Source organism: Protobothrops mucrosquamatus, unplaced genomic scaffold (assembly GCF_001527695.2).
Source record: "Protobothrops mucrosquamatus isolate PMUCROS unplaced genomic scaffold, P.Mucros_1.0 scaffold3676, whole genome shotgun sequence".
NCBI classification, from domain to species: Eukaryota; Metazoa; Chordata; class Lepidosauria; order Squamata; family Viperidae; genus Protobothrops; species Protobothrops mucrosquamatus.
Window position 1 is genome coordinate 93,072 of NW_015389633.1, and position 11,219 is coordinate 104,290.

An 11,219-nucleotide genomic window follows, 5' to 3' on the forward strand; every position below is an offset into this window, starting at 1 on the left:
AGTGGTTACTTTGTAGTTAATGGAGGAAGTGAGAGTCATAAAGCCCCCATGCTTACCCTCCTCCCCTTCCGTAGTATGACAGAATCCAGAAGAGAGTAAGAATTGGTTTTATATCAGAGTAGGTAGATAGAAATGAAATATAATTGGATTCTGGCAGTAACTGAAGAGTTGTGTGCGTGGCTGCTGTGATGAAAGCACCCGGAACCTGAAACCAAAGAGGACACTTGTTGAGGACAGGGTTTTCCCCTCATCAGCTATACTTCTTTTGCTCTCCTTTGTCATTTGTCCTGTGCATTCGAGCTTAAATTTCTCTTTCGGCAGAGGAATTTTGAGAAAGAGGAAGGAGATGACAAAAGATCTGTTGTCCCTCTTCCTCCACTGTTTGGTCTGCTTAGGTCAGCTTTAGAGAAAGAGGAAGTGCAGTAGTTTGTTCTAGATCATTTGTAGGATTGTGGCTGAAAGGAGACAAAAGGAACAACTGAACTAGGCCACTTCTTAAATATCTCTCTCTTCTCCCTCCTTCAAGTCAAAATTTAGACCAAGAATAGGTTGTTCTGGACTGAAATAGAAGTTTACTGAGGATAAAGCTTTACTCGCAGCCATTAATCAGCTAGGTTCCTCTAGTCTAGAGCAGGAGTAGGCAACCTTGGCTCTTTTATGACTGGTGGACTTCAACTCCCAGAATTCCTGAGCCAGCATAGCTGGCTCAGGAATTCTGGGAGTTGAAGTCCACCAGTCATAAAAGAGCCAAGGTTGCCTACTCCTGCTCTAGACAGTTTTTCTTAAACCTGGAAATGTTAAGATGGGTGGACTTCAATTCCCAGAATTCTAAGAGCTGCAGTCTACCCATTTTATTAATTACCAGGTTTGAAAAACACTATTCTAGGAGCTCTCCCTTCCCTACTTTATCCCCAGAACCTGATATCCAGAAATATACCGAATCTATAGGAAATCTTAATTTGTTCTTCCAAATGAAAGTTACTCCTAAGAAATCTACTTCAATCGCCTTACACAAAGTACCTCATTTGATTTTTTTATGAAATTTTGGAGCAGGGCTACAATTGGGACATAAATACAGTGTGAGGTGCAGAGAAAGTACATCAGCATTCTCTTCCAACATATGTGGATCATGTACTGTAAAACATGTTGATTTTAGACATAGACTCTGGAACCTTAACTCTACAGAATAGAATATTGATCTACTGAGCTTAGAGCATCACAGTGCAAATAATTTTTAACAACGTTTACAGTGTGAGCCAATAAAACAAATTATTTCCAAATGTATATAAATTATTTCCAAATGTATGCAAAATATGATTCTTTTGCAATATTTATTGTATAAATAATATTTTGACATATTTAAATGATATAGTGGAAATCACAACCAAAGGGAATTGGGGTCGGTAACTTTTTGATACCTTTTCAAACTATTTTTTTTTATCATGTACTGAACTGATAAATACCTCCTGAAAAAAGACTCCCAGTTTTTTGTCTGAGGAAGATTCATCCCAAAATAATTAATCCTTTCCCTCTCTTACTGGCTGAGATAAGCTTACTGATCTCACAGAGATATTTTCTCTTTTCAAAGAGGTGCCAAAGGATCAAGGTTTAAGAAATTAATTTGCCTTCCTGCATAATAATAATAATAATAATAATAATAATAATAATAATAATAATAATAATAATAATAATAATAAAAAGTTGGAAGGGACCTTGGAGATCATCTAGTCCAACCCCCTGCTCAGGCAGGAAACCCTATACCATTTCAGACAAATGGCTGTCCAGTCTCTTCTTAAAAACTTCCAGTGTTGGAGCACCCACCGCTTCTGGAGGCAGGTTGTTCCACTGGTTAATTGTTCTAACTGTCAGGAAGTTTCTCCTCAGTTCTAGGTTGCTTCTCTCCTTCATTAGTTTCCATCTGTTGCTTCTTGTCCTGCCTTCAGGTGCTTTGGAGAATAGCTTGACTCCCTTTTCTTTGGGGCAGCCCCGGAGATATTGGAACACTGCTATCATGTCCCCATTAAGGCTCTTACTTCTTCCCGTTCATTCTGCAATCTTTGCATATACATAGAGGCACAGTGGAATTCTTGGAACAGAGAATTTGAACTATTCCTTTCTATCTTACAGTTTGTCACTGAGTATGTCCTCAACCTGCATACTCTTAGTTTCTTTTGCAGTACTTGGCATCATATAATTTTCGAGACTCTCTTCCATCTCCCATTTAAAAAAAAAAACACACATTCCCAGTTCTTGTGAGATTTCTTTGCCAAAAGTTCATTTTGGAAACATGTTCCATTAGCAAAGAAACTAAGACATCTTACTCGAGCTTAACTCCTGGATGACTGTTTTTCCGCTATATTGTAGAAATGGGTTGCCCCTGTTTTCCAACTGGCCAGTGCAGCCAACAACCCTGGAATTCTGAGGTAATACCATTCCAAACAATAACCAAGGCTGGCCCCTCTTAGCTTCTGAAATAGAAGCTAAATTCGAACACAATTAAGCATCAAGTCACTGTCAGCTCAGCCACCAAATATAGATGTTCTCCAGGACATGAACAAAATAAATAATTTGATATTTCCATAGTGTCTTGTGCACTACAAATCCATGGTTTTTTTTGCTTAGTGCATTACAGAGACCCAACCATTGAGATTGGTTAAACTGACCAAGTGCCCTCTGTGAAAACTGCCCATCCATCAGCCAGCTCAACAACTCCCACCATCCTGCTGTCAATGAAAATGGCTTTTGCAGGAGGCAACAATCTCCCAAATGGCAGTTGAGCATAAATTCCTCTTCCTTCCGAAGGATCCTAACTCCCTGCTCGGGAGCAATGCTGGTGTTTTGCGCTTCTGGGTCATCTGCTGAGAATTAAACCCCCTGGATGCAAACAATTCCGACGAATATGGAATCATCCAGTCATCCAGGTCATAGATGCTTTTTCACTAGGAATGAAAAAGTTGCCTCGTGGAAAAAAACACCATCCTTGGGAAAACCATTCAGACACTCCCTGCATCCAGCCCCCCCCCTACCCCCCCCCCCCCAAAATGGGTTTAATAGCGACCCAGGATCTTTTGTAAAGCCGAAACTGGCGAAGGGAGCGATCTCCTCCGCCTGGGCGCAGGTGGCGCCCCTTTTGCGCGACCCTGACATTAAACCCCGAGGTTGCCTCGGGTTGCAGCGCACCATTCGGGCAAAGCGGTTACAACCCGGGTACCAAAACAGGGGGCTGCCCGAATCTAGACCCGATCCAGCCCCGAGGGAACCGATCCCAGCTGAAGGCCGAGGCGCGGTTTAAGGAAAGGCGGGCGTTGCGCGAAGGCGGCCGGGCGAGCGCTGCCTCCTTTGCAGAGAGGATCGCCCGGCGAAGGCGGGGCAGAAAGGGCAGCGCTAAGGGCGGGGAGAAGGAAGGTCCCCGCTGGGCGGGCTGGGCGAGATCCTGCCCCCGGAATCCCTCGCGCAACTCTGGGCGCGCTGGGCGTGGAGAGGCGGCGTCGCGCCCTGGAAGGAGACGCCAAGGGGGAAGTAGGCCAGCGGCTCCGTTTCCTCGGAGGGGGGAGGATGGCTCGCCCGCCCTCCCGCTCGGGTCTTCGCGGCGGAAGAAAGGAGAGCGGGTCTCCAGCGGTAGCCCTGGTGCCGGGGAGCAGGTGGGTGAGGCTGCCCGCGGCGGCTCCGGGAGCCTCGGTGCCAGGTTTGCTTTGCGCGCCGCGCCGCGCCTTGCTCGGTTCCGGCTTGCCTGGTTCCGGGAAGCTTTTTATTTTTTTTTAGTCGAAAGTTTAATTAAAAGATAAATGAAGAAGAATGGAAAAGGAAAGTAGAAAAAGGGAGAAGGGGAGGGGAAAAAAAAAACCCCGTAAGAAAGAGAAACGGCTCCCGATCTTTTAAGTCGCAAACTTTTTAAACCACGTCTTCCCTCTTTAGGTTAATGATATTATATAGTTCCCTTCTCAAATTGACCCTTTTGGAATCAGCGGATCCAGAGATCGCCGGTTCATCTTTGTCCGTTTTCAGAAAGAGGTGCAAACAAAGTTTCCAATCTTTTATTTTAAAAAAAAATATGTCACTTAACTGTTTTTGGTCCCCAGTCGAACCAAGTCAATTTGGCCATTTCTGCAGATTCTTCCATTTTTATCCTCCCCTCCTCCATTTTCTCTAATGCAAAAAATCAACCTTCGAAATACGTTTTAGGTGCCTCTGCCTCTCTCTCTCTTTACAGGAGATCCGCTCCTGGAATCTGGTAAATGGGATAATCCTGTTTTGCTCTTTCCTGTTGAAGTTGAAAGTAGATGAAAAGACCCAGTGAGAGTGGAGCAGAGCAGAGCTGAGCTGAGTTCCAGTGGTGGCATGTGGGACCCGCGAGCTTCTCCTGCGGAAGGCAGGTGTGAATAATTCACAGTGGAAGACTTGCTGATGGATATGGCAGGTAAGATAGTGTCAGTGTGCGTGTGTGCGTTGAATGTTCTTCCCTTCACCTTAACTCCTCCTTTCACATACTCCCTTGGAGGAATTTGTAAAAGCAGCCAAGTTTTATGTTCCACTAAGAGAAACTATTTATCAGGGTTGTGCTGTTGATCAACTTTCAAGATGTGTTGGGCTGCAACTTACAATGGTCACAATGACTCTATTGTGGACATTGTGGGAATTGGAATCCGATTTATCTAGATAATACCAGAGTGAACTAGCTGAGCAATTCTTGGGCAATATCTAAACTTAAAAATGGTGACTGTGATTATGAAAGGAGCAGAAGGAAGGTTCAGGAAAACAATATTGAGAGACCGTTATCTAGCACCGTGGCTCTCAACCTTTTCTTCCCCAAGGACCTCCTTTTAAATACCTTTTGTGAGAAGCTCCTCTTCTTACCTTTAGCTCTCTCTAGTTCAGTGTTTCTTAAGCGTGGAAACTTGAAGAGTTGTGGACTTCACCTCCCAGAATTCTCAGGGGTGAAGTCCACACATCTTCAAGCTTCACACTTGAGAAACATTACTTTAGTTCAGTGGTTCTCAACCTTTTCTTCACCACGGACGCCCTTTAAATACCCTTGGTGGCCACAGAACATGGCCGTGGACCCCAAAGACTTAAATCAAGATTTAAATCGTAACATTTCTTCCAGCTTTCCTGGATCCCCTGTGAGCCCCCCCCCCCAGGGATCCACAGACCATAGGTTGAGAAACCACTGATCTAGACCAGGGATAGGCAACCTTGGCTCTTTTATGACTTGTGGTCTTTAACTCCCAGAATTTCTGAGCCAGCATGGCTCAGCTTGGAAACTCTCTCTTTCCCCTCAGCATGGCTGGCTCAGGAATTCTGGGAGTTGAAGTCCACAAGTCATAAAAGGCCAAGTTTGAAGACGCCTGTCTTATACTGTTTGTGTTACAGCAGTGAATTCATTGGTAAACCGGTGACTATTGATAAGAATATATTCTTTTCCTTCTTAGTTTGTATTTTTAGCTTGTCCGTTGAAACATTTTAATAAGTTTCGTTTTTAAGGTTAAAGGTTGTTTTGTTACAAAAAAAAAACCCCTTGTAAAAATAAAAAGATGGTAGCTTTGTTTAAAGCTTCAGGAGCTGGCTTCCTCAAAACCCACGTATTTCTGATTTGCGCAGGCTGGTTCAAGGCGTTGCTGCAGAAACCCAGGAAGAGGCCAGACGCCTCAAATGGGACCCCCGGGTGTTCTCCTTCCTCAACTTCCCCTCCGTCGCAGAAAAGTCCTGCTTCGCTCCCTCGTAGCTTGACCGGCAGCCCCAAACTGGGGCTCTCCATCTCCCGGATTGTAAGCAGTTCCGACAGTGCCCGATGGAGCAAGTTGTACGACGTCTGCATTTGCCACAGCGAGGGCGACCTTGAGTTTGTGGAAGAGCTGGTGGCCTACTTGGAGAACCAGCCCGAACATTTCCGCTGCTTTCTTCAGCTGCGGGACTCTGCTCCGGGTGGGGCTGTTATGACAGAGCTGTGCAACGCCGTCCAGAACAGCCACTGTTGGGTGCTTCTGATCACCCCCAACTTCCTGAAGGATCCTTGGTGTTGCTACCAGATGCACCACGCCTTGACCGAGGCACCCATGGCGAATGGCCGCACCATCCCTGTGCTGAAGGATATAGACCGCACGGACTACCCCCGGGAACTCCGGTGTATTTACTACATCAGCGTGGTGCTCCAGGAGAACAGTTTCCGACAAATCAAAGAGACGATACTGCGTTGTAAGTGAGAAACCAGATTGAGAGGTGTCTTTAGAGCAGGGGTAGTCAACCTTGGCTCTTTTATGACTCGTGGACTTCAATTCCCAGAATTCCTGAGCCAGCTAAGCTGGGTCAGGAATTCTGGGAGTTGAAGTCCACAAATCATAAAAGAGCCAAGGTTGACTACCCCTGCTTTAGAGCAAGGGTGGGCAGTTCATTTTCCCAAGGGGCCACATGAGAAATTGGGACTGCTGGGGAGGGCCAAACCAATAGGGCTGTGAAGGCGCACAGGTATGCATGGAAATCGAAGAAAGCAAAATATAGGTAGTTCTCAACTCACAACAGTTCATTTACTGACCATTTGAAGTTACAATGGCACTGAAAAAAGGGACTCACGGCCATTTTTCACACAACCGTTGCAGCATCCCACGTTTGCGTGATCAAAATTCAGATGCTTGTCCAATGGCTCACATTTATGACGGTTGCAGTGTCCCGGGATCACGTGATCCCCTTTGGCGAACTTCTGACAAGCAAAGTCAACGGGGAAGCCATATCCACTTTATAGCCATGTCACTAACTTAATAACTGCAGCGATTCGCTTAGCAACTGTGGCAATGGGGCAAAACTCACTTAACAAATGTCTCACTTAGCAACAAAAATTTGGGGCTCAGTTGCGGCCGTATGTCGAGGACTGCCTGTAAAAGCAATCCACGTGGGCTGGACCGGGACAGCCAAAGGGCTAGATGTGGCATTGGGTGGGGGGACATAAAATGCCCAGGTCTGTTTTAGAGGGTGGTACAGACGATTCAAGTTTTGAATAGCATGCCAAGCCATATCAATGGGCAGCTGTTTACTGTTTGGGGGCTCCTGCCCCTTGCGGTGTTCTAGCTAGGTTTATGGTATTATTGAAGCTTCTGGCAATATTTACTTATTAATGAAATTGATATGCTGTGGCCTCACTCTGCAAAGCAATTCTAGGCAGCTTACACTTAAAATCATAAATGTTAAAATAATAAAACAGGTACAAAAATAAGAAACCAAAGACAAGAGTGGTGGCATCTTCCCAATATGTCCACCAGCCACCTCCAGCATAGAATATATTCTAATCTACGGGTAGTACATCTAAAGCCCTGAGTTGGGTCTAAGGAAGATGCTGTACATGCTTGTCTCTGAGTAAGGTCCGTGAATTGTAGAACTTCCTTCTTCTAGGGCATAGAATTAAACGGTGAATTTTCTTTCCTCAGTTTCAAAACAGGGTTGTGTAAGGCCCCCGTTCATAAATACCGAATCGCTTTTCTCGGTACAAAACATCATTTTGTTAATATCTTTATTTTTTATCAATTTTAAGACTGCCTAACTCTGGGCAACTTACAAATAATAAAAAAAACAAAACAAAAATGCATATAAAAAGAAAAACACAGCTCGCAAGAACATTAATAAGATTTACAAGAGACTGTAATGGCAGAGTTTTGACCTGTTTGGGAAAACTGAAATTTGGAGAAATGCTGTCAGTCACGAAGGGATTGGGAAGATGGGTTCGCATCTTAGATAAAAAAAACAAAACAGATTAGTGCTGTGCTTGGTTTTGGTTGAGCAAATTGTGCCAACCCAGCTGTAATTTATTAAATAAATAGCAGCTGAAAGAACCATGGCTTATTTTAATTAGTGAGCCCCTTCATTAGATTCAAATCTCCTAACAGCTTTCTTGTTTCCTTTAGATCTCCTGGACCTTTGTCAAAACCCAAGAAGCAAAGACTAATTGCGCGTTTGGATAAAAAAATGATTGTTGGTTACAGGAAATGTATGGTCAAAGAAAGTATTTCGGAACATGGGACTTGGAAAAGAAGCCTTTATGGTGAAGTTATCTTCTCCCATTGAGATTGACACGATTTGCCGCTCAAAGGGCAGATTCCATTTGAGGCTGAGATTTAAATCTCTGACTGATCAGCTTTATTTTGGAGATGCATGATGCTTCAATCATCCTGTTCACGCTTGGAGATAGATCCAGTCAAGAAACAAGCACTGCAGGGATTCCAGGAATGCAACTATTATGGAAGACAGTTAAAATCCTTCCAAAATCTTCACTGTCCCTTTTTTAAGGACACAAGAAGATTAAGGTCAAGGCTGGACTGTTTTGAGTTTCAAATTTTTTATTTTTATTTTCCCGGAACTGAGGAACCATTTTGCCTCTCTCTCCTTCTCAAGGCCAGAGCCAAATTCCATTGTACTAACAATTCTGATGATATTTGGTGGACAGCAGAACACTAAATTGTAAGCAGGAGATGCAAGTGGCTTTGTGTTCACAAGTCAGCCAGCGATGTCCTTTTCTGTAATGCAGGGGTAGGCAACCTTGGCTCTTTTATGACTCGTGGACTTCAACTCCCAGAATTCCTGAGCCACATGGCTCAGCTTAGAAGTCTCTCCCTTCCCCTCAGCATGGCTGGCTCAGGAATTCTGGGAGTTGAAGTCCACGAGTCATAAAAGAGCCAAGGGTGACTACCCCTGCGTAATGTCTCCTTTCCTTTCCTTCCCATCTAGTTTAACATTTCTCTGCATTCCTAGGCTGTGGCTTTCTTCTTTTAGTTACATTCAGCTGGTTTCCAGTTTTCTCCACCCAGAGTCTCCCTACCCTTTTTTTTGCTGCTAGCTTCTTTAGTATAGATCAGGGATAGGCAACTTTGGCTCTTTTATGGCTCGTGGACTTCAACTCCCAGAATTCCTGAGCCAGCTTGGCTCAGCTTAGAAGCCTCTCCCTTCCCCTCAGCATGGCTGGCTCAGGAATTCTGGGAGTTGAAGTCCACGAGCCATAAAAGAGCCAAGGTTGCCTACCCCTAGTATAAATAGACCTTGACTTATAACCATTTGTTTAGCGACTGTTCAAAGTTACAGCTTCTTTGAAAAAGTGACTTAAATGGCCAGTCCTTGCAGTTATGACCATTGTAGCATCCTCATAGTCATGCTTATGGTGACATAAGCAAAATTCAGACGCTCGGTAACCGGCATGTATTTACAAGGATTGTGGCATCCCAAGGTCATGTGATCGCCATTTGTGACCTTCCCAGCAGGCTTCCAAAATCCGTGGGGGTAGGGGAAGGAGATGGATTCATTTAAGGATCGCATGATCCAGTTAAGAACTGCAATGATTTGGCCCCCCCAAAAAAGGTCATACAATTGGGCGTGACTGACATAATAACCACCTTGCTTAGCAATGGAAATTATAGTCCCAATTGTGGCCCTTAAGTGGAGGACAATCTGTATGAAGTTCTTCCTGAACATCAGGCACAGTGAATTCTAGACCAGGGGTAGGCAACCTGGGCTCTTTTATGACTCGTGGACTTCAACTCCCAGAATTCCTGAGCCAGCCATGCTGACGAGAAATGAAGAGGTTTCCATGCTGAGCCATGCCGGCTCAGGAATTCTGGGAGTTGAAGTCCACGAGTCATAAAAGAGCCGAGGTTGCCTACCCATTCTAGACCTTTGAGCATCCTTATATTGGATGGCTGAAGGCTACACAGAAGGTTCCTGCAATATTTTATACATATGTGTCCGAATTACATCGAAATACAGGTAGTCCTTGACTTAAAACACTTCATTTAGTACCGTTCAAATTTACAACGTCACTGGAAAAAGTTGACATGACCGTTTTGCACACTTACAACCATTGCAGCAACCCCATGATCATGGGATCAAAATTCAGATGCTTGGCAACTGGTTCGTATTTTATGACTGTTGCAGTGTCCCGGGGTCCTGTGATCCCCTTTTGCGACTTTCTGACAAGCAAAGTCAATGGGGAGACCAGATTCACTCAACAACTGTGTTACTGATTTAACAACTGTTAAATGATTCACTTAACAACTGAGACAAGATAGGTTGTAAAATGGGGCGAAACTCATTTAACAAATGTCTCGCTTAGCAACATAAATTTTGGGCTCAATTGTGGTTGTAATTGTATTATAGCTTTAATAAAATGGCAGTTTTATCATGTTGAAAAAAAAACCAAAAACAGTATAATATTGCTTTCAGTTTGTAACCATGATTGGCTTTACCTTTTCATGGCAGTACACAATTATCAATTTGAGAGAATTCAGATCCCACCATATACAGCCCAGTGAGCTGCCTGTCGAGTGACAAGGTTGCTGTTCTGTTTGAGATTTTGTTTCCACATCTGTATGATTTACAGAAAATGTATGTGGCTAAATTTGCATATTGTGCTAAACTGAAATACTTGTTAGTTTTGATTTAGAGGTGTGAACCCAGCCTCTTTTGGTTCTCTGCAAAGCCTGCTAACTGTGTAGTTTATTCAACAAAGATGAACTAACCTCTGGTTTGAAAAATTCAGTCTGTGTTTTTATGGTGGGGGTTTAATTTAATCCTGTGTCATCCAGTGTTAGTAGTACCTTGAACTGTTACTGAAAATACAATATTAGCCAATGATCTGTTGAAGGAAAAGTCTTTATCATGGTTCAGTCCAAGCCTGGAATAAACAACATGGTGACTGCTTTAGAAAGAAGATTGCAGTTTATTGAAGAGGAGAGCCAGACAGGAAGATGGCTCTGGAAGAAAAGAGAGAGAGCACATGTAGGGAGTGGGTTTTTATACCCTCTGGAGCCTTTTGTTTGGAGTTGTTCCTGTGGCATGAAATTTGACCTGAATCTGAGTGTGCCCTTTGGCATCTATGGGTTAATCCTATTATGTCCTGTCATAGAGTTTGGGTGGGATATGTAGATTTTAAGTGTCTTTGTCTTCTTAATCTTCTAGCTTCAACCTTCCTGAATGGTTTACATCTGCATTTGTACAGAGCTGGTTTCTGCTTGGGGGAGGGAAACTTGGGGCTATTAAGAAAAACTGGGCATGCTTTTCTGCCTCTTTAAGATCCTTTGAGGAAATATATTTTACTGCCCTTTTAATATTTCCTTCTCTGGGGGGGCTGACTTCTCACAGATCCTTCTAGGAACGGTTTGTGTAATCTATATAAATAAAAATGTAAATGTTCGTTTGTTCAAAATCTTAAATCTCCGAAAGTTCTTCACCGATTGCTTTGAAATTTT

General features: G+C 43.7%; 1 protein-coding gene across 1 annotated transcript; it reads left to right on the plus strand.

Moving 5' to 3' along the window:
• The first annotated feature begins 4,410 nt into the window (after positions 1-4,410).
• TIRAP (TIR domain containing adaptor protein) lies at positions 4,411-7,930 on the plus strand. The gene is made up of 3 exons (XM_015827400.1): positions 4,411-4,417; positions 5,599-6,192; positions 7,890-7,930. The coding sequence occupies exons 1-3, from the start codon at positions 4,411-4,413 to the stop codon at positions 7,928-7,930; spliced, it is 642 nt and encodes a 213-aa protein (XP_015682886.1).
• The last annotated feature ends 3,289 nt before the right edge of the window (positions 7,931-11,219 follow it).